Source organism: Nicotiana attenuata, unplaced genomic scaffold (genome assembly GCF_001879085.1).
Source record: "Nicotiana attenuata strain UT unplaced genomic scaffold, NIATTr2, whole genome shotgun sequence".
NCBI lineage: Eukaryota > Viridiplantae > Streptophyta > Magnoliopsida > Solanales > Solanaceae > Nicotiana > Nicotiana attenuata.
Window position 1 is genome coordinate 76,377 of NW_017674253.1, and position 27,136 is coordinate 103,512.

General features: G+C 37.3%; 1 protein-coding gene and 2 long non-coding RNA genes across 3 annotated transcripts; 1 reads left to right on the forward strand and 2 right to left on the reverse strand.

Moving 5' to 3' along the window:
* Positions 1 to 4,062: 4,062 nt before the first annotated feature.
* LOC109218286 lies at positions 4,063 to 7,598 on the reverse strand. Its single transcript, XR_002066743.1, has 2 exons — positions 6,672 to 7,598; positions 4,063 to 5,418 (listed from the first exon to the last, which is right to left on the reverse strand). It is a non-coding gene; the product is annotated as an uncharacterized LOC109218286 (long non-coding RNA).
* Positions 7,599 to 7,715: 117 nt separating this feature from the next.
* Positions 7,716 to 10,731, reverse strand: LOC109218285. The gene is made up of 3 exons (XR_002066742.1): positions 10,618 to 10,731; positions 8,221 to 8,496; positions 7,716 to 7,899 (listed from the first exon to the last, which is right to left on the reverse strand). It is a non-coding gene; the product is annotated as an uncharacterized LOC109218285 (long non-coding RNA).
* A 2,349-nt stretch (positions 10,732 to 13,080) lies between these two features.
* Positions 13,081 to 17,503, forward strand: LOC109218287 (probable fructokinase-7). The gene is made up of 7 exons (XM_019382637.1): positions 13,081 to 13,318; positions 13,928 to 14,145; positions 15,229 to 15,441; positions 15,531 to 15,728; positions 15,801 to 15,941; positions 16,142 to 16,258; positions 16,920 to 17,503. Exons 1-7 carry the CDS (start codon positions 13,297 to 13,299, stop codon positions 17,052 to 17,054), a joined length of 1,044 nt encoding a protein of 347 aa, XP_019238182.1. The 5' UTR covers positions 13,081 to 13,296; the 3' UTR covers positions 17,055 to 17,503.
* Positions 17,504 to 27,136: the final 9,633 nt, after the last annotated feature.

Consider the following 27,136-nt stretch of genomic DNA (forward strand, 5'->3'; position numbering starts at 1 on the left):
AAATCTTGATGAGGAGTCCCTCCTACAGTGAATCAAGCATATCCTTAATAGTGAGTGATGAAGGGCAGAAGTCAGTAGCAGCAACTACAGGAATTCTAGGTGTTAATCCTGCCTTAACTTCAACAAACTATGAAGTTGCAATGTACACAAGAACATGAGGAAACCAGCATCTGAAGTTCAAGAAAAACTACAATGTGCAGTGTGATTTCTGCAAGATGAAGGGGCATAACAAAGGAAATTGCTTTAAGATTGTAGGATATCCTCTAGATTTCAAACCAAAAAGGAGAGGAAATGTGGAAAACAATAATGCATCCTATAATGTAAATGTAGTCACAGACAATAATTCAGTCCTTACATTTAACTATGGGCAGAATACAAATATTTTTTTATCATACTAGTGGAAGAAATTTGGGGCAACCTTCAGGCTCAATAAGTGAGGTTACTGACATCAAGAGAATACATGTCAGCTGGGAAACTATGCTCTTACAAAGGAGTAGTATGATCAGCTTCTGCAAATGCTTAACAAAAGCTATATCACAACCCCAACCTCTGCAGCCAATGTAGCAGGTACTGATATTGATAGGGCAATGCCAGTGTCTAAATCATCTCAGGAATGGATCATAGATACAGGGGCTACAAATCACATGATTTCTGATATAAATCTACTGAACTAGAACACAGTAGTTGAGACAAATAATCCAAAAAGGGTACTACTACCAAATGGTGATATATCTCATGTCACACACACATGGTCTATCTTTATTTCAGAAAGAAATACTACAACAAATGTGTTTCATGTTCCTCAATTTAAATACAATCTACTTTCTATCTCCAAGCTAACAAAAGAACTGTGGTGCTTAGCCATGTTTTTTCCTGATTTATGTGTTTTCCAGGATCTCTTCACAAGGAAGGTGAAGGAGATTCGTAAAGAAGAAGCAGGGCTATATCTACTACAAATGGATGCTGAGAGAAGGAACTTCATAAATTTCAATTTGTTTGCTAAAGAAATTGGAACATCCACAGATGAGAGTCAGAATGTGGACCGGTGGCATAGGAGATTTGGTCATATGTCTGTTATAGGACTTCAAAAATTACTTTCTATTAATCTGCAAACTATTAGAGATAGAGTGAATAAGTGCATCGTATATCCATGTGCCAATCAAACAAGACTTCCATTTCCTTCAAGTAGTATTAAAATTACTAGTCCCTTTAATCTGCTTCATATGGACGTATGGGGCCATATAAAGTAGCTATATTTGATGGAAACAAGTACTTTCTAACTGTAGTAGATGAGTATTCTAGAATACATGGGTATTTTTACTTAAATAAAAGTCCGATATATGTGTTTGCCTTCAACATTTCCTCAGTTTTGTATAAAAACAGTTCAACAAAAAGTCAAGATAATTAGAACTGATAATGGGACAGAGTTTGTGAACTCTATCTGTGATACTCTATTTAAAAATCTAGGAATAATACATCAAAGGACATGTGCATACACCCCTCAGCAAAATAGTGTACCTGAGAGGAATCACAGACACATTATAGAAGTCACCAGAGCTATTAGATTTCAAGCCCAGATTCCCATCAAATTCTGGGGACACTGCATTCTTGCTGCAGTTTACTTAATAAACATAATGCCTAGTTTTGTGGTTCATATGTCACCCTATGAGAAGCTACATAACATAAAACATTTCCTAGGACATCTAAGAGTACTAGGATGTCTATGTTTTGCTAAGATAGTACAGGAACATGACAAGCTACTAGAGCTAGAATGGCTGCTCATATGAGGTACTGATACACAAAGGATATGTTCTGTATGATCTGTATACTCACTCTTTTTTTCAACAGAGATATCACTTTCAGAGAGGAGAGTTTTCCTTCCACTAAATAAAAGTTCACAACTCAGTCACTGTTTGTAGATACTACACCAAACTCAGGGATCTTTACAGATACTTCTGATATTATATTTGATGTCCCTACTAGACTGAATGAATCTGCAGGTACTCAAACACCAACAGAAGCTCCTACAAATTTCACAATAGAAATCAAACGTCAGCTCACATCTCAGATCCTCAAGATCATATTGAAGAAGAGACATTTGTGCAGCAGCCTATACCTGCTATGCCTATCACTCAGAATCATCAGAATGATCAACCTAACCAAAAACAACAACCTGCCACCAGAAAATCAAGTAGAGGCACACAACCTCCAGTTTGGATGAAAGATTTTGTTTCTCTTAACATACATCAGGATGTACCCTATGCCTTAAACAGATACATAGGATATGACAATCTGTCACCTAAGTATCAAGCATATATTGCTTCTTCTTCTACTGTTCGAACCTGCTACATACTTCGAAGCTATTAAAGATCCTAAGTGGGTTGAAGCCATGAATGAAGAGATAAAGGCACTTAAAACTAATCATACATGGGATGTTTTTAGTCTGCCACAAGGTAAAAAACCAATAGGGTGTAAATAGATCTATAAAATAAAACACAAAGCATCAGGAGAGTTTGAAAGATTCAAATCTCGATTAGTAGCAATGGTGTACAGTAAACAAGAAGGAATTGACTACTAGGAAATATTTTCACCTGTTGTGATGATGGTCACTGTAAGAACTATACTGACAATAGTAGCAGCAAGAAAGTAGCACATACATCAAATGGATGTATACAATACATTTCTTCAAGGAGATATTCATGATGAAATATATATGGACTTGCTTCAAGGATTTAACAGCCAGGGGGAGAGTAGATCAGTGTGCAGACTTGTTAAATCCTTGTATCAACTTAAACAAGCACCAAGACAATGGAATGCAAAACTGTCTGAAGCTCTACAAAAGTTCAAGTTTAAACAGAATCAATTTGATCACTCTTTGTTCATAAGGAGGACAAATGAATGCATTTTTATCGTCCTAGTACATGTTGATGATATGCTAATCACAGGAAACAGTTCAAAACTTGTGGAAGAAAGTAGGGGACTCTATAGTATCATGGAAGTCTAAGAAGCAAACTACAGTTTCTAGGAGCTTTGCAGAAGCTGAATATAGGAGCCTTACAACAACTGTAGCAGAACTGGTTTGGCTTCTAAGTGTGCTAAAGGAGGTAGACACAGAATTTAAAGCTCCAGTTAACATTTATACAGACAGTCAGGAAGCTATACAAATAACTGCAAATCCAGTTTATCATGAGAGAACCAAACACAGAGAAATTTATTGTCATTTTATAAGAGAAAAAAATACAACAAGGCCTGATCATCACCAACTACATCACTACAAAAGAGCAACCTGCTTATATTCTCACCAAAGATCTCAATCGAGTTCAACATGAGCATCTCAACTCCAAGCTAGATTTATTTAACATCTTTACTACACCTAGCTTGAGTGGGAGTGTTAATTGATACAAAGGAAGTAGAGTCATTTATAAGCATTAAGTATTATTAGTTGTATACTCCGGTAGTTAGTTATAAGTAGTTATAAATAGTAGCCTTGTGTACGAAAATGGATTCAGTTGATTGAATAAGAAATCAATCTTTCTTCTTCTCTCTAATAGTCTACTTCTTCTTCTTGATCAAGAGTTCTTGACTAACTAGATGGCCGGTGCCCGTGCTGTGCATGGGCCTATGCCCGACATCGTTTGTGCTCATTGTACAACTAAAAGATGACCAAAAAAAGGTTTAATATAGTATGTGTTTCCATCATTCAACGGATTACAAAAACAAAATAGTTTGAAGTCAGATTACAAATAAAAAACTCCAAAGCAGATTACGAAACTGAATAGTTTCAATGGTTGATGCAAGCCGAACAAGGTAATACTCAATCTAGAGAATGCTTTCCGCTGCTTCTCGGAAACAAAGTTAATTAAGTCAATTAGCTATGTGGTGCAACTTGAAGAATGTATTTATTATAAAATTTTGGGCATCATTCAGTAAATTGGAGGATAAATATTATATATTAACGTCAAAGGTAAAAACAAACAATAAGCATATTGACTATAAATATAGAAATATTAAAGCGAAAAATCAAACAAGCGAGAATCACATTTGGCATGGAAAGATAAAACGAAGCAGAACTTTCTTGATCATATTTATCTAAAAGCAACCTTCAAAATCCGGAGGGACAAAAAGTTAGAAAACAACATAATGATGTTCACGCATAACATTAATAATCAAAGAATTGGAAATAAGAGAGATAAAGTGTAAGATTTCAAATTTCAAAGGCTATATGGTACTTACCAACCTGAGTTAACAGAATTTCTTTTCTGTTTTTAAGAAAATCTGGTTGCTAATCAATATTTTTAAGAAGAAAATATTGGAGATGCCGAACATTTTGAGAAACTTTAGAGCTTCAATTGTACCTCTTACTCCAACAAAAATACCATAGGATCCTAGATACTGCTTCATCAAGAACAAATTATAGAGAATCATGCATTGTCATCTGCCAAAGAGGTTTAAAGTATGAGTTATCGACCAAACTAAATATTTAATGTATTTACTATTTTTAAATTAAAGAAACCACTTCTTTATCTGTAGAGAAAGTTCTGAATGAGGTTATCAATAAAAAAAACTTATTAAGGAAGTTCTAGATGTATAGACCTTGCTTCCTAGCAAGAAATATTTAAATTTAATACCATATTCAAATACCATACATCTAGCTAAAAACAATTAATAATGAAATCAAGCTAAATGTCTCTCTATTAGTTGAATCTTCCGCGCACGAAGAAGCTATAAGACTATGATGTTAGCATAACACGTTAGATGAAGAGGTACACCCAACCTCCAATATCTTGTGTCAGACATTGACCTAGCAGAAATCCCAAACTGCTGCCATACGACAAGAAAACCTGACGCTGTATATATTAAGGGCAAATTGGTATCATAAATATTCAACCTTTTCCCAAGTAGTCCGTATAAGTTTCAGTCTATAAGGAGAAATATTACCATCAGCAGCCTTAGAGTACCAACTTAATCACCAATGACTAATAAAAATTCCAATCGTAAGATAAAATTGTCACGGCTAAAAATCCACTATAGGTCGTGATGGCGCCAAACGCCATCGTCAGGCAAGCCAGTATTGATTTATCAATTTAATTACTCATTTTAGAATGTTGAAATCATAATTTTTATTAATTAAATAGTATGAAAAAATAGAATTTACAGGGTAAATGATAATATTTACACGAACTACAATAATGCACAACTTGCAGGAACCCCCAAAACCCAGTGTTACAAGTGCATGAGCATTTTTCTAAGGAGTACAATAATAATACATCTGTCCCGAATGTAATAAGACAGGGTAAAATAATTAGTACAATGGAGACTCGGTGGACTGCGATGTGTAGCCTGAAATGCTACTCACATAAAGTCTCCTCAACAGGTGCGCCTATGCGCAAGGGTCATCACCAAATGACCTGTCAGATCCTGCACATTTAGTGCAGAAGTGCAACATGAGTACGTAAATCAACGCGTACCTAATAAGTATCTAGTCTAACCCCGGAGAAGTAGTAACGAGGGTCGACATCGACACTTAACAAAGGTCTAATAAACCAATATAATAAAACATAACCAGATATGAAGCATATGGCAATGATGAGGTAAATCTGTAAGTTACATAAGCTTTCAATTATTTCTTTTAAAGCATGAACTTATAAATCTTGTATTCTCCTTTAACAGCTCGGAAAATGCCAAGTGCCAATATCAAATAAATAAGGAATATCATATAAAAGGCCGGGCATTAGTGGAAACATTAGCTCGTGAATGTTCGGACTACTAGGGATATAGCGCACGATTCTGTCGAGGTCGTTCGGTCCAATCCAGAATAATGTGTACACTGCCGAGGGTCGTGCGTCACGAACCATAGATGCATCTATATAATGCCGCGACGTTCGGCCCTCTTCACAAGAAAAGGAAGGAAGTTATCGAATCACGAGACACGTGCTTACAATACAGTACATGAGCACAAAGTGAACATAATCTTTACCGTTTCTCAAATAACTAGCCAATAACTCAAGGTGATAAGGCTTGGCCTAGTATACATATATTTATTTCTAAATCAATTTGAGTTAACTCGAATTAATTAAGCTAGCAGAACGAGTTCAAATAATTCAATTATTACATGATAAAGTCCTAAGTCTACCAGGACATAAACACGCTTTAGCTACGTTTGGACTCTCGTCACCTCGTGCGTACGTAGCACCCACAACTAGTTGCACATAACAATAAATATCACCTAGGGGGTAGTTTCTCACTCACAAGGTTAGACAGGAGATTTACCTCGCTCCGAAGTTCCATAACCGGCCCCAAATCCTCTCTAACACCTCAAACCGATGCCCGCGCTCCAAAACTAGTCAAACAATGTGCAAACCAATAAAAATATACTCTAATACTCATAATTAATCAACTTAAACAATTCTCAACTTCGCTAAAAAGGTCGATAAAGTCATCCCTCGGGCCCACGTGCTCGGATTCCGAAATTTCTCGAAGATAAACTTTACCAATAATGTTACGAACCCAAATATATGATTTATTTCCAATTCCATGACCATTTTTTCGTGATAAAAAACCAAAAATACCAATTTCTAGGTTTTCTTCAAAATTCCAAATTTCTACCAATTTCCATGTTTAAATTATACATAAACCATGTATTTAATTCACAATGTGCTGGAGTTACTTACCTTGACATAGATGATGGAAATCTTCCCTCCAAGAGCTCTAAGAATCACTCAACCAAATGAAAATGTGAGAGAAATGGGCTAAGTCCCGAATTTTAAACCCACTGTCGAGTTCCTTCCTCTTCACGATCGCGAAAGCCAAACAGCCCTGCCCCCAAAATCTCTTCTTCACGTTCGCGGTGGCCTTTCCGCGTTCGCGATGCCTCCACGTCTCACACCTTTGCGTTCGCAGTCCTTGAGCCGCACTCGCGATGGCCTAGCACCTCCAGGCCCAGATCCTCTTTTTCTTCTACGCATTCGCAACCTCCCTGTCGCGTTCGCGTAGGTTGCCTTAGCTTCCCCTCTGCGTTCACGATGCACAAAACCTCTTCATCCCCAGATTCTCTTCGTAATCGCGTCCCTTCAACCGCGATCACGATGCTTACCAGAAACACTAGAAACCATCAATATCAAAACACCCAAACTTGGTCCGAAACCATCCTGAATCTCACCCGAGGCCCCCGGGACCCCGTCCAATCACACCAACAAGTCTCAATACCTTATACAAACTTATCCAAAGGCTCGAAACGCAACGAATAATATCAAAATCATGAATCAACGATCAAAGTCTTTCTTTCAACTTTCAAACTTCGACAAACACGTCCGAATCATATCAAAACATTCCGGAATGACGCCAAACTTTACGCACAAGTCACAAATCACGATACGAACTTATTCCAAGGCTCGAAACTCCAAACGGACATAGATAACATCAAAATCCACTTCAAACCAAACTTATGAAATTCTAGAACTTCCAGAATGCCAACTTTCTATAGTAAGCACCGAGATGCTCCCTGGCAATCCTATACTTAGCCCGTACATACGCCCAAGTCCGAAATTATCATACGAAGCTATTGGAACCTTCAAATCCCGTTTCCAAGATCGTTTACTCAAAAGCCAAACCTTAGCCAATTCTTCCAACTTAAAGCTAACGAAATTAGAATTTTCTTTCCAAATCAACTCCGAAATTTCCGAAATTCAATTTCGTCCACATGTACAAATCATAATACCTGAAGTGAAGCTACTTAAGGCCTCAAACCGCTGAACGATGCGCTAGAGCTCAAAGCGACCGATCGGGTCGTTAGAAAAAATAATACCTCATGACCTTCATGGTGAGATAAGCTACTAACCGTCCTTTTCCCAGCATTGGTGCACTCCTTGCCTTCCACAGCACCAATACCATATTAGTCTCCTGCCAAAATGATTTATGCGAAGGAATCATCAGTTAGATGCTATAGTAAAGTAGAATTTAAATTGAATACAGTTAACTTGATGAACTCTTGGGTAAATATTTTGTAATAGAAATTCATATGCTATTGACAGGTAAATATTTATAGCAACACAAGGGGTTCAAACTATACAGTGCACGCACTCAGCCCCGCCAAAAGGTAAAAGAAAACCTTGTAACACCTCCACAAAATCCTACTTAAACTTGAAATCCAATAAGAGAAAGTTTCTAATCGGAGAAGTATGCAAATGTAGCAGTTCATTCAATAGCTAGCAGGACATTTACCACATTACAGGCGGTCTTCCAGAGTTGAAATCTGAAGATGATGACTGGTGCTACGCTACTCATACGATACAAACTCCAAAAATGTATAATCTAGGTAGAAACATCCTCGCTACAGGCTCCTTCCACCTTACCACTGAGTTTCCATCCGCGCACGCTCTAGCAAGGTGCATCTTGTCCAGTATTTTGTAGTATCCAATTAAAGTGATAGTGATGCCCAAGCTGTCATCTTTTTACATGTTACTTCACCATTCTTAGCCCCACTTCTGCATTTAGAATCTGCTAAAAAATAATAGCTATGACCAAACAATGATCATGTATAGGAAGCCTAAAAACTTAATAGCTGTGATCAAGTATAGGAAGATAGATATTTACAATAATAATAATAATAATAATAATAATAATAATAATAATAATAATAATAATAATAATAATAATAATAAGGCACAGATCATCAAACAGTGACAAGAGCGATATTACTCACACATATCATGGAGGAATGATCCCTAATCTACTCATTGATTTTATATTAGATGAGGGGACATACTATAATTGTTCGTACTCCAGTTTATGAGCCGACAAAGGTCCGTTAGGAAAAACATTGGACTCAAAACCCCAATTTCATATCAGTTGTCTATTCAAGTAAGATAAAGATAAATAGTTTCTCTTATTTAAAAGAAGCCAAAAGAGAACGGTACACAAGTTAAGAGTCAAGAAGAAACGTAATATAATTTGGCTAGCCTCATAAAGAAAAGTCAATGTCAACTTCACGTCCCCCATGGAAAGAAAAAGAAGCCTGAAGTAGGAAATTTATGAAACAGAAAAAAAATCAGCAAATAAGAAAGAGTCATTCTCAGCCGAAAATAAATTAAATTGCAATAAGAAAAACCATTTTCAGCATTTAGATTGTAATAGTGTCATCAATGACATAGAGACAAGGAAAGGTTTACTAGAACATACAAAAGTTTAGCTGGATAAATCAAAAGCTAACAGAGACATAATAACATAAGTGTATATATCTTGAATCATAGACTTCAAAGTCATATTACATGTGGTTCACTGTGTATATATAAAATCTTGTTACTTCGATCTACCCATAGCAGAGTGTGTAGCGATAAGATCATTATCTACAAAGGTGGACAAGCTCAAGCCATGCTTCAGAAAGCTACAGAAGGAGGAAGGTGAGAAAATACATCTTAATAGGTCAATATAAGTTCTAAGCTTAACAACTTTGCCTTTTCAACTTCAATTTTAGAATCAGGAAGTAAGGTAGTCACTTCAGCCGCTATAATTTGGTAGCATCTAAAATAAAAAACAGCCTATATTTGGTTCATAAATCTTAACCATAATATTGTTCGTAAGCTTTCTCCTATCAGGGGATAGATATCCTATCTCAGGTATTAAATTGCAAGTAATTCAATAAGCCTTCCTCAAACCTATTGAAAGGAGCACTAACAAAGTTCGCTCTACATCAATATTATCATTAAACAGTACGGAGTTTAGGTCATTTGAGAAATATAAGGAACCTAAGAGTGTCAAGACGCATTAGATGACTCTAACTTCTATCAACATACTTAGTAAAAAAAAAACATACTTAATCGTGCAAACTATTGATTTAGCCTATAAAATATGATACTCACATCTAATTCTAGTGCTAGTAAATTCAGAGACTATTTCTTGGCAGTAAAAGGGGAAAATACACTATTGCTCGCAACTGGATCTTGAGTGTCGGTCTAACAAAAAAGTATAGCATTTCCATGATATCGCCTTTGGCTTTGTACTCAAACTGAATCTTCGGCTGTTTTGCATAACATTCCCAAAATATTGTTGAATCTAATTCATTAGAACAAAATACAAAAATTGCTGAATACCCAACAAATCAAACCAACAACCAGCAAGACAATGGTATTAGAAACTGAAGCCATTAATGATAGGATCACAATTGAAGAAAACTAAAAACAAAAAAAAAAAAAAAAAAAAAATTAAAAAAAATTATACTTGTTGAATCATGTATCACCAAGCTAACACATGCAACACTAAAGAACAACTTTTGAACAGGATTGGAACACATGAGGCACAACTATATTCCAGTTTCTGTATAATTCACTTGGGCTCTCCTTGCTAATACAATGAGGAGTTGACGAGAACCTGGTATGCATGTTTGTAAAAAAGAAGGAAAGGCAATGGAATTAAAGAACTATTTTCTTCGTATTCTTTCATTTCTCTGCTACTTAGTAGCAAGAAAATTGAAACAGTCACAAGAGAATTCCAAAAAAAATATCAAAAAACATATAATAAGTACATACAGAAGTAAAAGACAAAAATAAAAGGATTAAGAACACAAACCAAAAGATTTAGAACAAAAAATGAGCAAAAAGAAAAGTAGGAAGAAGAACTCACCGGAAGAGAGACAGAGAACGCATAAAAGAGAAAGCACACGGATCCAGAAAGAGAGAGAGAGGGAGAGAGAAAGTGGAGAAAGGAAAATAACAAAAAGGAAACCAATGAAATCAAATTAAGTGGTCTGCCAAAATGCACATGTGCACATGATCTGGAAGCTAAATGAGTCAGTTTAACAGTTTAACAGAATTACCAAGTCATCCCTAAGAAAATACAGAATACCGAAAGTACCCTTGATCATCCAAGGGACTTTCACTTATTATATTTAAATAATAAGCCTAACAGATGGAAGATCGAGTGATCAACTTTCAATCAACTACCTGTCGAAGAATTGCTCCTGAAGATATGGCAAATACAAGAAAGGAAAGCAAAGTTGGCACTTGAATCCAGTCCTCATCTATTGACTGGATTCAGAAGCGAACCCTTGGGTCGAATCTCTTATAATATTTCTTGCCTTAATCAGTGGAAATCCTTCAGATTCTGCTCGCAAACCTTGATGGTCATATGGGTGCAAAAATAACTCAAGATCCGTCTATATGAAAAATTGAGAACAGATGAGAAATTATGCATTTTCAACATATACATCTTTGTAGTTTTTAGTAAAAAAACTATATTCTTGAGTTTACTAGTGTCACAAAAGATATGAAGAGATAGCAAATAGGCAAGAGGTTGTGTCAAGTATTTATGAAACATTCAACTGTACATCATGGGTGGTAAAGGCAAGAAAACCACGATTGTTGTAACAAGTTACTTGTTAAAGAACTAAAAGAACCCTCGTGATCCAAGGGAACTGGATATAGGTATCACATCGGTACATGAACCAATATAAAAACTTTGTGCCTTCTTTATTACTTTCTGTATAATTATCTTTGTTTATTGTTCTGCTCTAACTCAGTGTCAACTAGTACTTATATTAGTCAACCAAACTTTTATTTGGGCACAATTCACCCCTCCCTCTTGTGTTTCAGCTTTGTGGTACTTGGCAAGAATAAAAATCATTACGTTTCTGGACTTGTTTCTTTGAGATGGGAGAAAGAGAAAGTGTGGTTTGGTTCAGATATTAGTGATGTGAGAATTATTTTATTTTTTCATGACTATTTATCCGATAATTAATACCTTTGAAAGAATTGTTATATGGTGATTCATAGTATAGAAATTATATGAATCACTTACTTTAAAAGGGCATTTTTATATTTAAATCGTTTAATTCTTGCATTACTAATACACATATTCTTAATTACTCCATGGTCTGTCCCACAAAAAACAGTACATAGCTTGCCGCATAGTTTAATGTTAATATTACTCCTATATAATACCACAAACCAAATATAGCATTAGTTATGTGACGATTATTTTTATTATATGATCAATCAAAAATACTAGTACAATATTAACTTATAAAAGATTTATGCTGGAATACATTAAATCTTATACCATCAGCCATACGACCAAAAAACTTGACATATGCATGAATCGTACTAGGAGATGCTTTTATAATTAGAGTACTATATATGTCAAACATCATTAGCAATTGACAGACTATAAAACTCGACTTGTTTAGCTTTTGTCGTGACAATTGATGTGAAATATCAACTAATCAAAGCTGTAAATGGATTCAGAATACGTGAAACAGTGACGTAAAAGAATTCGCATATAGCTGTACAATTCAAACTTGGGAACTTACTTTTATTCTTAGCTGAAAAAAAAGGAAACACAACTTGTCTGCATATTTTGATGGTTGTACAACCATTTATAGTTGTAACTTGTTAGTATATTCCGTTGTATATTAGGAGGGTTTTTGGTATGGATAAAAACATCTTTCATAAAAAATATTTTACACAAAAATCTGTCTACCTTTTAGAAAATAATTGTCTGGGATCATTTACAAATTATAATATTTGGTTGATGTAAAGTATGTGATATATATTTATTTTACAAAGTGGAGGATAATGTATGGGTATATATTGATAATGTTTTTTCTAGTAAGGTTTCGGATTTCAGGGTCATTGTAAGCTGCATTAGGAGTTTAGCCTTCATGAATTTTACATAAAAAATTTACATTTGCATAACTAATACAGGGTTTCGATTTAAAAATTCTGCATAAAACACTGTTTTCCTTTGCCAATCTTTGTTATATTCTCAATCTTTGTTATATGTCCATTTAACTAATCGAAGCAACTGCACTAAGCACGTGAAACTGTGCCACGAGTATATTTAAATTACAAGTAAAAACGCTAAATTGGATTCAAGCTAGGATATGATATTCTGTTAATTATCCATTATACAAGGACTCCAATTTAATTAAAATCCCCTAATGAAGTTATTAATCACAAGATTTTAATCAAAGTAACAACCACTTTATAGTAATTTTCACAAACAGAAAATTTGAGAATATTCACGAGTCCGCAAAAGAAAATTCAGACACATGCCGTGTCAGCAAAGAAAGAGGAAAAAGAGCAATTTGTTCATTTTACACTTTCTTGTCAACTTCAAAAACCCATCTATAGCTCTCTTTCAAGATTCCCCTATTGAAAATAGACCATTTTTCACTTTCTTTAGCGACAAACGCCTAGCTCTTGTCTTCCTCTCTCTCGCTCTGCCTGTGATTTTGCGTGCGTGTTCTTGTGATATTTCCAAAGCAACCACTTTTAGCACTAAGATTTCATCGTCGATCACAATATGGCTGACGAATCGATTTCAGGTTCTGCATCTATCTCTTAGTGGGTACATAGAACTTACATTTACAATTATTGAATGTATACTCTATCTGTTATTGTTTCAGAATTCTGGTTGTAGTTGCTTATTTGTTTCAGGGTTCTATACTATCTTGAATCTTCTTCAGATATTCGATCTTTGTTGTTTCATGATAGTAGCTTTCTTGAGTTGTTGTTTTTGTAATGATCATTATAGAAGCATCATATTTTAAAGAAGAGTTAGGTGTTTCTTTCTTTACACTGTAATTGTAGTTGATCTGATTAGCTTTCAAAAAAAAAAAAAATTAATTTAAGACTTGAACGAGATTCTTATATTGCTATTAAGAAATTATGTCAAAGAAAATTGGTCAAATGGGTCATATTTCGGCAGTATATTTTCTTTTGTGGTTCTCTTCAAGTGTTGTCTTTTAAATTTTATTGTGTTTATTGGAACTAAGCCTTGATTATTCAGACTTTCAGTTTTTATTTATTTTAAAATAAAAAATTTGATGCTTTTAATTTAGAAGCTGCTATGATTTGATTTAATTCAAGAGAACTTGGTCATTTGGCTCATTGTCTGTAAGCTCCGTTGAGTTCTGAACTTTGGATGTTTGCAGGCAATTTGAAAGATCTTTCTTTGAGCACGAATGGTGCGGCAACAAAGAAGTCTCATTTAGTTGTTTGCTTTGGAGAGATGCTGATTGACTTTGTCCCAACTGTTGGTGGAGTTTCACTCGCAGAAGCTCCTGCCTTCGAAAAAGCTCCTGGTGGTGCACCCGCTAATGTTGCTGTGTGCATTGCGAAGTTGGGGGGCTCTTCTGCTTTTATTGGGAAGGTACAATTTTTTCCCTATTATTCTTAATTCTCATTATATGCAGTAATGGAGGGTTGTTTGGACGAGGATGCTCCTTTTTCTCTTTTGGGTGAGAGGTTGAAATTGTTTGATCTAACTTTTATTATGTTCTATAAGTACATGTCTGAAATTGGATTACAAATTTCTCGTATCAGAGGGTACCTACTTTGAATTGTTGAAGTTGTCCTTCTGCTTTTGCCGTACTGTATGGGGAGCAAGAATTCTTTGATTTTTTGGTGCTTAAATATGTACAAGAACCACGCAGTGCAATTCTACTGCGACATGTGTAGCATGGACAAGACCGACGCTGCCTTGTCCATGTACTTGTGTTATATTGATACTTAATTCTAAAATTCAATTCAGTAATTGTCTTTCAATTGTTGAATTCCAGTGATGCATGCCTAAATTTTTTGGTTGTGTTCACTCTGAAATCGAAAACTGAAAACAGATTCCTTCTTAGTATCTCATGCAAATAGTTAGGCTAAGTTATTCTTTTTGTTTGGTCTTAAAAAAAAAGAAGGAATTCATAAAGAAAAAATTTAAATCGCTATTTTCCTTTTTTAAAATGCTAAGAATTCTTACCATTGTATAAAAAAGGTTTAAATCACTACTTCTGCCTTCTGTGAGTGGATAAATGTGTAAATGATTTTTCATACTATGAGATAGGCTAGTTTACAGTCTGCTCAATCGCATAGAAACAGAAAACAGATTGTACAGTCTATTGGTGTCATCATGCTTTACGTATATATCATCATCCAACTAGTTTTCAAATGAAGAATTTGGAACAGTGCTTGCATTAACATTTGTATATGTTTTGAGTTTCTGTATATGTTGTTCATCAATCAATACAATGGACCTGAGATGGGGAATTTTATTGCTTCAAGACCCTGCACTGGATCCACTTAGTCATGTTATGTACTTTCTTTTTGTTGCTTGTTCATCTTGTGGACTGAACTTTTTGCCCTTGCTTCTGTACTGATTATTACTGTTAATTGAAACCTTTAATTGGCGATGACTTCGAATGCGGCCTATAGATAGCTTTAAGATCTGTTCATTTTGAATTAGGTCGGTGAGGATGACTTCGGGCGTATGTTAGCTGACATTTTGAAGCAACACAATGTTGACAATTCTGGCATGCGCTTTGACCATGATGCAAGGACTGCACTGGCCTTCGTTACACTCACATCTGAAGGTGAGCGGGAATTCGTGTTTTTCCGCAATCCTAGTGCTGATATGCTTCTTCGGGAGTCAGAACTCGATGTAGATCTTGTTAAAAAGGTGTAAATTCCTGCTTTATCAATGCATAGAAGTGTTTTTCATTTAGCTTCAATGCAAGATTTCCTGAAAGGCGTATTAATCATGTCCAGGCCACCATCTTCCATTATGGTTCAATTAGTTTGATCGAAGAACCCTGTAGATCGACACAACTTGCTGCAATGGACATTGCCAAAAGATCAGGTAGCATACTCTCGTATGATCCTAACCTGAGATTGCCCTTGTGGTCTTCAGAAGATGCTGCTCGAAGTGGAATAATGAGTGTATGGAACCTAGCAGATGTTATTAAGGTATGGCTTTTCTCCATAAATGCATCACCTGCTGAGTTCTCTTTAACAATGAAATACTGTGTTCACATGCAGATAAGTGAGGACGAAATTTCATTCTTGACTGGAGCTGATGATCCAAATGATGATGAGGTGGTATTGAAGAGGCTTTTCCATCCTACTCTGAAGCTTTTGCTTGTAACTGAAGGTTCAGCTGGTTGTAGATATTACACCAAGGTATTCTTTTCCCTATTTTATCCACAAATTTTCTTTGATTTTGTGAGAAAATTAACATATAATGCTTAAAGCTGAAGATTTTACTATACGGCTACAGCTTTATTTTATCTGAAGACGGAAATGTCTCAGCCTCCCGGGCATTAAATTTTACCAAATAGTATTAAACAATAAGTATAATTTCTCTGACTCAATTGATGCAGGAATTCAAAGGAAGAGTACATGGGATTAAAGTAAAAGCTGTTGATACAACTGGTGCTGGTGATGCATTTGTAGGTGGAATTCTCAAGTGTCTAGCTTCTGATGCTGATCTCTATCAGGTGCATGAATTTGGATAGCAAAAAAGCCAATAGTAGTTTTCACATTGTTCATGCTTCTAACTGTGATCTTGTGTTTTCACTTGTCATACTTTCTTCCCCTTGTTAACCCTGGTGTTTGATTTGACCTTTATGACATCTTCACACAATTGCATACCTCCCCCCCAATTCTAGCGTCTGCTCTTACGAGTTAATAAATAGGGAGAATAAACCTAGAAGTTTGTTGTTTCAAATAGCTGCTTCATATTGACTTTGCAATTTTAACCGTGTCATCTGGCTTTGAGGGCAAAATCCTTCCAGCAGTGCACTGGTGAAAATCGAGTTACCCTGTCAAAAGCAATCTAACAGTTCACTGCTTTCACGACTGTACTGATTTGATTGAAGGGGGTAATTTATTCCCTGATAGCTTGATGGTACACCCCAGCAAGTTAAGATTGTTTTGCTTTCACCGGTTAATTGGTCTTTCTCAACATTGTTTTGCTTTCATCAGTGTTACTGATCTTTCTCTAACTATATCCCAACATTGTGAAAGATTCTATTGTTTCCTTTTAGTGGGCACTTTCTCTGGTTGTTTATTTACATTAATTAGATCTCATCATGCCTGTCTCATTGATTGAACATCAAGCTCCTAACTCTGGAAATCCTTTTTATAATTTCTTGGCAGGATGAGAAGCGGTTAAGGGAAGCTCTCTTTTTCGCTAATGTTTGTGCTGCCCTGACAGTGACAGGAAGAGGAGGAATCCCTTCCCTTCCTACACAAGAAGCAGTTCAACAAACTCTCACCGAGGTCACTGCTTAAGAAGACAAAAACAAGTTTTGTTCTCATCATGTTGTATCTGCATTATTTTAGATTTATCTGCATAATGAGCTATTCATTTTCTTCTTGTCTCTGGTATCTGCTGGTTCTTTCCTCAATTTGGAAAGTTGTTGCAGCTAAAGAGACAATCTAAGAGATGCAAAAAAAAAAAAAAAATATAAAAAAAAAATAGCATAGCGTGTTCTTTCGTCCAAAAGAACTTCATACAAGCTGTGATGTCTCTGGTACATATCCGATCCTTGTTATGGATCCATCAGATCATGATATACTTAGGATGTTAAACAGCCAAGATAGAGAGGGTTAATATTGGATTTTGAGATTAACTGCGTGTAAAGCGAAAAATAAAGTGTGTATGCGTTTAACGACCTTTTGATTATCCAGCTTTTGTTGCTGTTATTCAAAATGATGGTACCAGAATGCCATTTCTTTTACTTTTCAATTGCCTTTCTTTTGTTTCCTTTAAGTCTGGGTATTGGAAGCTGACTTCATGAGAGGGCAACTTCCTTTTATGTGGTTTGACATACAAGATAAAGCAGTATAATACTAGTCTCAAATTAAGGGAAGCAGGTTAGCAGCAATATACAAGGTTGCTGTCAAAGCATGGGGTTTCACTGATTTGCATCATTTGATCTTATTACAATCGAATGAACTATTATACTCGGCGGGTACAATTCCAGCCTAACGTGAGAGGATGATGGGTCAGAAAAGTTGAGCTTTCTTGGGACGATTTATCAGCAAATGTATACTGCTACATCTCAAATTAAAATGTGCTAAATGTATAACACACAGTGCTTAGACTATCATGTTATCTAATAGAACCAGACCACAAAAACAATTCATAGTCAACCACATGCGTTCAAATTTGGTATCAGCATCCCGTTAATTTTATGTAACTATTCGTAATTTGTTAAGAAAGTAAGTTTAAATTAATAATATGAAACAAGAAAATAAACAAGAATGTAGAGGGCTTCTTATTTCTTTCAAGTGTTTTCCAAGTGTATTACAACATGACTTCTCATCCTCTATTTATAGTACTACCTAGAGGTGTACCAAAAGAAATCAATAAATATGCCAGTAAGCATTTGAGATCATGGATGAAAGTATTGGGGGAGATTATGGAGGTATGAGAGTTACAACCCGAAATTTCCACCATTGGGACAGTGATGGCGCCTAACATTTCACTTGCTAGGCAACCCAACGTTAGAATAGTCCTTTTCTAACAATTCATATTAAATAGTAACCAAGAAACTAAATAAACTGAAATAGAGTGAGAAAACCATAACAACAACGATATCTAGATACAATCCCAGAACTGGCGTCACAAGTGCACGAGCGACTAGAATAATAAAAATAATGGTCTGAATGAAAGTAAAACTGTGTGAAATGAAATAAACAGCTAGGATAAGGTAGAAGGGGACTTCAGAGATGCGAACGCCGAGCAGCTGTACCTCAAGTCTCCATCAGGTAATCAATCCAAGCAATCTACTGACCGCCGATAGGATCGACTCCAAAATCTACACAAGAAGTGAAGAGTGTAGTATGAGTACAATCGAACCCATGGACTCTGTAAGTGCCGAGCCTAACCTCGACAAAGTAGTGACGAGGCTAAGGCAGGCCACTTACAATAACCTATACGCAGTATAGTGATGATAACAAGAAAGGAACGCAGTAAAAGTAAAGCGGTCAACTTATGAAAATAAACTCAATCCTCGAAACTAGTAAAACCAGAAACATCAGTCCTCAGAATCTCGTATGAAAACACCAAAAGCTAACACAATGTAACAATGAATACAGAACACACAATCCGAGCGGCGCACAACCCGATCCCAACGTACAAACATAATCCTCCTTCATTTCACCATATCAATATCAAGCATAACATATAAAATCCGTTGCGGCACGTAACCCTATTCCACCATATAATCAAAATCAATATCATAATCCTCCCTTATTTCACCATATCAAAATCACATATAAAATCCGTTGCGGCGTGCACCCCGATCCCACCATATCAATATCAATCCTCCCTTATTCCACCCGTTGCTGCGTGCAATTCGATCAATAAACAAAATCAATGAATGTAATCAATTCAACAACTCAATTCACAAGAATCTCAACAATTAAAGAATCATGAAGGCAAAGCCATAAAGGAACCTTGTACCAAATCAAGGAATGTTACAACTAATACGAAGCAACAAGACAAGCCAAATATATGACAGTTAAAGTGTACAAGTAAGACAACTAAGGCAAGTAGCAATTAGTCATGAAAGCATGGAAGAAACGAACATTTCAATACGAGAACATTAAGTGACAAGTAGCAAGTTAAGGCATAGGAAGCAAATTAAAGCATGCAACTGTCACACCTCCTTTTTTACACACTACCCCCGAAGGGTAGTATATAAGGGAGTTTTTCCAATTAAAGTGACATTATTCGAAATGAGATTAATTATTTATTTTTTATTCAGAGTCGCCACTTGGGATGGTTTGTTTTCTGGTGTCCCAAGTCACCGGTTTATTTTTAAATCCCAGATCGAGGAATTCGACTTTCCTTGTGAAGTCTGCAAACCAGAAATTCTGAATAACGAATTCTGCTAACCCGGGGGAAGGTGTTAGGCACCCCCGGATTTCGTGGTTCTAGCAAGGTCACTTAAACTATTACAATTGGCTTATTATCTGATTTTAATACATGTTCAAACCTATGATGCTACTTTAAACTATTAACCACTTTTAATTAATTTTAAAGAAACTTGAACGTCGTCTAAAACGTGTCTTTGGATCGCGTCACATGAAATGCACCCGCAATCCGGAACACATTTTATTCAACATTTTAGGATTTGAATTTTGGGTCACATGAAATGCACACCCGAGTTTAAGAAGGTAATATTATTAAATGACGCGCCAAAAGCAACTAACGCGTTGTTAACTTTGCGAGGGCCATAAAAATTTGCTAAATGGCACGCCTCGAATTCTAAGTATTTTAAAAGGAAATAATTAAAGAGGGCCGTGCATTTGTGATTTTGTTTGGCGCGGCGTATCTCAATTCCATTTTTTAAAGGATGTCCTAACTAAGGCTCGGAGAGTCATGAACTATTATTATCTATTATGGTTAAACTCCTATTCTAATTAAAGGGCTTAAATAATTAACACTAGCTATAACTTAAGTTCCACTTAATTAATTAAAGGGCTTGTATGGGAAGGACTCAATTATTTTAATCAAAGGGAAAGCTAGGCCCAAAGCAAATAAGCCACAATCCAATAAGAAAGAAAAATATTTGAAAGAAAAGGCAGGTTTGGGCCCCCAAGATAAAGCCCAGACTCGAACAAGGAATACTTCAATTATTGAATAGGTCCTTAATTCGAATCTGCCGCTTAGCTTGGAAAGCCCAATGCTCATATTCTAATTTTTAAACCATCAAACAAAAAGAAACATTAGTCCAGGACTTTTAAAGCTTTGGGCTTAACTCAGGCCCAGTCCTGGACAAAGGAAGGGTAGCGAATACTTGGCCCAGAGAAAAGAACATACTTCAAATCCCATTTGTAAAAGACTGTTCAATTTTGGGCTCAAGGATGAGCCCAATTTCCGCTTCTTAATGCCTGAACAATCAGTGCTATGCAAATAACAAATAAAATGAGGGCATCAATATTTTATTGGGCCTAAACTTGAACCTATATGCAAGCCCTATTATTGAAAACAAACCAACCCCAATTTGAAGGTGTTATAGCTGAGGGACTCAAGATCGAATCCCTGGAGGCATCCAACTACTGATTAATTCCATTTGCTAAATAACTGATTGCTGAAAACAACAACTATCAGTAAAATAACGTTTAAATCAAAATTACTTGACCATCTTAACACGCTCACATGATGCCCAGAATTTAAATCTAAAATTCATACATAGTAAAAAAAAATCTCTACCATTTTTAGCTAAACTCATTCACATGCCATAATTATTTCATGAAGAATACTAACCCAACAAAAAAGAGCATTTACACAGTCCCTTTGTAGCTAATCTACACAATGCAAAACTGATCTGAATACTCATGCTCTAACATAGGATTGAACATGTTCAGAGTCCAATTATTTTAACAAAACCAAATCAAATTCTCATCTGAAACACATGTCATTTAAAAAGAGTAAAATACAGAAATAGAAATGAAAATAACTATTAACTACAAGTCTAGCATCTAAACATCAGAATTCCAGCTTCATTTCTTAGTTTTCAATTGAATATCACATTGTGAGTTTCAGGGATGAGTACCTGGAAATTGAAAGAAAACAAGGGTGGGTGATCAGCACATATACAACAGGAATCAGCAACAATCAGCTAACCAAACACAGCTCAACCCCAAGAATGATGTATAATAAACTCCAAGTTTAAAATGTTGAACAACCAACAGACCAGCCAACTTTAACTAAAGCTCTTGATAAACAAATTCAAGTCATTTCTCACTCGGATGAAATTAAATAATTTCAGAAGTTGAAAAAGGATAAAATCAATGAAAAGCCTAATGGAATAGTAGTTTTTTTTTGAATTTCTAACTCTTAGGTATCTCAAGTTTGCAGGATTTTTGCTCTTGAATTCTCTGTATTTTCAGCCTTTTGGATCTCTAGGTTCTATATTGGGTCTATGTATTTTTAGCTCTTAAAGTTCTCCAAAATCCCCTCTGAAATTTGATCCTTGCAAGGCAAGAATGCAATGCCTTTATAGGCAAGCAATTAGGGCAACCTCAAGGTTTTATTTTACCTCTTAGGTCCCTGAATTTGTAACTTGTTTTCCAAGTTAAGGCCTGCAATTTAATTACAAGCCCTTGCTAGAAGCTTCTAGGGGTTTCTTAGGCAGTTAGGGAGAGATTCCCTGATTGAATTACCCCAAATACCCCTTTGAGACCCTGTTTTACTTTAGCTTACCTATGGGTCATGGGTCAAATTCGACCCAACTGTTCTAACCCAAAGTGAGTCTGAACTTAAACAAAACCCAACCCACAGGATCAGACAACCAAATGGCCCCAATTAGCATTTATCCAGTTAACAAATTGCAAGCCCAAGTAATACATGCTGTCATGTTCTAACAATTTAAAATTAGCCTAAGTGACCTATTACCAAACTAACAAATCCAAATTGGCTGAATTACAGTCTAACTATACTAACAAAAATGAAAATCAGAATTACATATGCAAATGATTCTTGAATAATTCAAGAAGAAATTAAGAAGAAGAGAAGAAACAGAGAAACAGAAAAAGAAGATGAAATCTAGAATAAATCGGAAAGAAGAAAAGAAAATACCTATTAGAATTGAATACTCGAGGAAGGGAGTCTGACTCTTCAATTTCACGGATTTTTTGTTGACTATGATATTAATCGTGTGTTCTTGATAAGAACACACGAATAACATCACAATCGACTTAAATCTATAAACAAAACTGGAGCCCGAAACTTTTGAAATTAGGGTTCAATCCTCCGATCTAAAATTCGAATGGTTTGGGGGTGATTTGAGGGAAATGGGACTGGTATTTGGGATGAGGAGGTGAGGAGGGTTCTAGGGTGTAGTTTTAAGCTTGATCAGAGGCGGCGGCGCCACCGGGGAAAATTGTGGTGGCGCTAGGGTTTTGAAGATTCGAGGGGTTCCAGGGTTTTTTGAAAGAAATGGGGTGGAGATCTGGAACGAGGAAGGTGAAGTGGTGATTTGGTGTAATTTTGGTGGTCATTGGAGACTCGCCGCCGCCGTAGGCGATTTCCGGCGGCGGCGGACGGCGGAGACGGTGGAGTGGTCTCTAGGGTTTGAGGGAGGTGAGAGACGATGAGTGAGGGGGGTGGGGGGGGTAGGGTGACATTTGGACACTTATATCCTAAGTGACCCAAGCTTCTCATCCGTTAGATCTCCTAACCTCGACGGTTGAGATCAAACGGGGAGCAAACGACGTCGTTTGGTCGTCCAAGGAGACTGGGTCGGGTTAAGATGCAGGTATGGACTTGGCATTTGATGGGTTTTGGGCTTGGACCAGCCCAATATTTGGGCATCTTTATTAAAGACTCAATTTCTTTTTTTTTAATTTTCATTTCTTTGTCTTTTCAAATTAAAAACTAAAAACCTAAATTAACCCTAAAAAAACTAGATTAACCTACTAAATTATATTAAGCTCTAACACAAATAATTAAATACCAAATTAAAATAAAACTAACAAAATTCAAAGCTAAAAATTAAACCAAGCAAAATAAATCAATTTTTTATGATTTTTGTATTTTTGCAAAAACCCTAATTACAAATTAATATGTAAAATTAAATCCTAAATGCAAATGCAATACATATTTTTGTATTTCCATGAATTATATAAATTAAAAAAAAATGCACACAGAAATGCAAATAAACATGAAAATTATGCAATTAAATCCTAAAAATTAAATAATTAAAAGAAAAATCCTAATTTTAAGAATCCTGTAGGAGTAAATCAAGAGAGGCAAAAATCACGTGCTCACAGCTAGGAGACACGAAGGGTTTTCGGGCAAAGATAAATGAGCAATTATGAGGGATTTTTGCCCGCTTGGCACTCCATGAGAAGCATTTTTGAAAAATGTCTGACCAAACCTTGCTTCAGAGGTTGCCTACATATCCTTGGCTATAAAGGAATCAGGTCAGTGTAGTTCTGGAAGTTTTGGTAGCTGGGACTACCGGGAGCTGTGAGTTCATTGCTGATGCTGCTGCTACTGCTTGCTGACCTCCTTATTACACCAAAAAAGGAAAATCAAAAGCTAAGCTAGCGAGGCCTATCAGCTACGAGTTACAAGATTCCTATCATAAATCTCTTGAAGCTTGATATTGAGTCTTAGATGATTTTGCTGTGGACCCCGATCTGAATCTTGACGCTCGCAAGCAGTAGGTGTTGGTTCTTTCTTCAACATTTGGATCAAAACGGGACATGCGAAGCTTGTGATTTCAATAAAATTTTGAGCAGTCCGCATCTTTGTCTGCTCCACCATTTTGAATTCACTTCTTTTTGTTCTTTTCTTCTTTTCTTTATTCTTGATCGAGACTCAATCTTTTGGTCATCTCGAATCCTGTGCCTTGAGGTAAATCCTGTTCAGATACCAAAACAAACAAACGAGCGAAATTTTCTGCCCAGGTTTTCACTAGGAAAATTTCGTGAGTTATTTGCAACAAAATCTAATTTTTTTTAAAGCAAATAAAATAAGGATTGCATCTATCTAGAAGGGAAAAGACCAGGGGATGGAGCCCTATAACTAAAATGTCAAGTCAGGGATAGGAGCCCTAATGTTGGCGAAAAGGCGACTAGGGAATGGAGGCCCTATATCTAAAAGGCACAACACAGGGACTGGAGCCCTAATGTTGGAAAAAGGCGACTAGGGAATGGAGGCCCTATGTCTAAAAGGCCTAACTCAGGGATTGGAGCCCTAACGTTGGCAAAAGGCGACTAGGGAATGAAGGCCCTATGTCTAAAAAGGCACAACTCAGGGATTGGAACCCTAATGTTGGAAAAAGGCGACTAGGGAATGGAGGCCCTATGTCTAAAAAGGCTCAACTCAGGGATTGGAACCCTAATGTTGGAAAAATGCGACTAGGGAATGGAGGCCCTATGTCTAAAAAAGGCACAACTCAGGGATTGGAGCCCTAATGTTGGCAAAAGGCGACTAGGGAATGGAGGCCCTATGTCTAAAAAGACACAACTCAAGGATTGGAGCCCTAATGTTGGCAAAAGCCGACTAGGGAATGGAGGCCCTATGTCTAAAAAGGCACAACTCAGGGATTGGAGCCCTAATGTTGGCAAAAGGCGACTAGGGAATGGAGGCCCTATGTCTAAAAAGGCACAACTCAGGGATTGGAGCCCTAATGTTGGCAAAAGGCGACTAGGGAATGGAGGCCCTATGTCTAAAAAGGCTCAACTTAGGGATTGGAGCCCTAATGTTGGCAAAAAGGCGACTAGGGAATGGAGGCCCTATGTCTAAAAAGGTCAACTCACGGATTGAAGCCCTAATGTTTGCAAAAGGCGACTAGAGAATGGAGGACCTATGTCTAAAAGGCTCAACTCAGGGATTGGAGCCCTAATGTTGGCAAATGGCAACTAGGGAATGGAGGCCCTATGTCTAGAAGGCAAAACTTAGGGATTGGAGCCCTAATGTTGGCAAAAGGCGACTAGGGAATGGAGGCCCTATGTCTAAAAAGGCACAACTCAGGGATTGGAGCCCTAATGTTGGCAAAAGGCGAACTAGGGAATGGAGGCCCTATGTCTAAAAGGCTCAACTCAGGGATTGGAGCCCTAATGTTGGCACAAGGCGACTAGGGAATGGAGACCCTAGGTCTAAAATGGCTTAACTCAGGGATTGGAGCCCTAATGTTGGAAAAAGGCGACTAGGGAATGGAGGCCCTATGTCTAAAAAGGCTCAACTCAGGGATTGGAGCCCTAATGTTGGCAAAAGGCGACTAGGGAATGGAGGCCCTATGTCTAAAAGGCCCAACTCAGGGATTGGAGCCCCAATGTTGGCAACAGGCGACTAGGGAATGGAGGTCCTATGTCTAAAAAGGCTCAACTCAGGGATTTGAGCCCTAATGTTGGCAAAAGGCGACTAGGGAATGGAGGACCTATGTCTAAAAGGCTCAACTCAGGGGTTGGAGCCCTAATGTTGGCAAAAGGCGACTAGAGAATGAAGGACCTATGTCTAAAAGGCTCAACTCAGGGATTGGAGTCCTAAAGTTGGGCAAAAGGCGACTAGGGAATGGAGGCCCTATGTCTAAAAGGCACAACTCAGGGATTGGATCCCTAATGTTGGCAAAAGGGGACTAGGGAATGGAGGCCCTATGTTTAAGAGGCTCAACTCAGGGATTGGAGCCCCGATGTCTAAAAAGGCACAACTCAGTGATTGGAGCCCTAATGTTTGCAAAACGCGACTAGGGAATGGAGGCCCTATGTCTAATATGGCACAACTCAGGGATTGGAGCCCTAATGTTGGCAAAAGGCGACTAGGGAATGGAGGCCCTATGTCTAAAAAGGCACAACTCAGGGATTGGAGCCCTAATGTTGGCAAAAGGTGACTAGGGAATGGAGGCCCTATGTCTAAAAAAGGCACAACTCAGGGATTTGAGCCCTAATGTTGGCAAAAGGCGACTAGGGAATGGAGGCCCTATGTCTAAAAAGGCAACAACTCAGGGATTGGAGCCCTAATGTTGGCAAAAGGCGACTAGGGAATGGAGGCCCTATGTCTAAAAAGGCTCAACTCAGGGATTGGAGCCCTAATGTTGGCAAAGGTGACTTGGGAATGGAGGCCCTATGTCTAAAAGGAACAACTCAGGGATTGGAGCCTTAATGTTGGCAAAAGGCGACTAGGGAATGGAGGCCCTATGTCTAAAAAGGCTCAACTCAGGGATTGGAGCCCTAATGTTGGCAAAAGGCGACTAGGGAATAGAGGCCCTATGTCTAGAAAGCACAACTCAGGGATTGGAGCCCTAATGTTGGTAAAAAGGCGACTAGGGAATGGAGGCCCTATGTCTAAAAGGCTCAACTCAGGGATTGGAGCCCTAATGTTGGCAAAAGGCGACTAGGGAATAGAGGCCCTATGTCTATAAAGCTCAACAGGGATTGGAGCCCTAATGTTGGCAAAAGGAGACTAGGGAATGGAGGCCCTATGTATAGAAATGCACAACTCAGGGATTGGAGCCCTAATGTTTAAAAAAGGCGACTAGGGAATGGAGTCCCTATGTCTAAAAAGCTCAACTCAGGGATTAGAGCCCTAATGTTGGCAAAAGGCGACTAGGGAAAAGGGGTTGGAGCCCTAATGTTGGCAAAAGGCGACTAGGGAATGGAGGCCCTATGTCTAAAAAGGCACAACTCAGGGATTGGAGCCCTAATGTTTGAGGGAATGAAGGCCCTACGTCTAAAAAGGCTCAACTCAGGGATTGGAGCGCTAATGTTGGCAAAAGGCGACTAGGGAATAGAGGCCCTACGTCTAATGTTGGCAAAAGGCGACTAGGGAATGGAGGCCCTATGTCTAAAAGGCACAACTCTGGGATTGGGGCCCTAATGTTGGCAAAAGTCGACTAGGGAAGCAAAAGGCG

Excerpts from the sequence above, each read along its gene's own strand:
- LOC109218287 (XM_019382637.1), top strand. The coding sequence starts at position 13,297 with ATGGCTGACGAATCGATTTCAG. Across the intron at positions 13,319-13,927 it reads GGCTGACGAATCGATTTCAG|GCAATTTGAAAGATCTTTCT; the intron begins GTTCTGCATCTA and ends GGATGTTTGCAG. Across the intron at positions 14,146-15,228 it reads CTTCTGCTTTTATTGGGAAG|GTCGGTGAGGATGACTTCGG; the intron begins GTACAATTTTTT and ends ATTTTGAATTAG.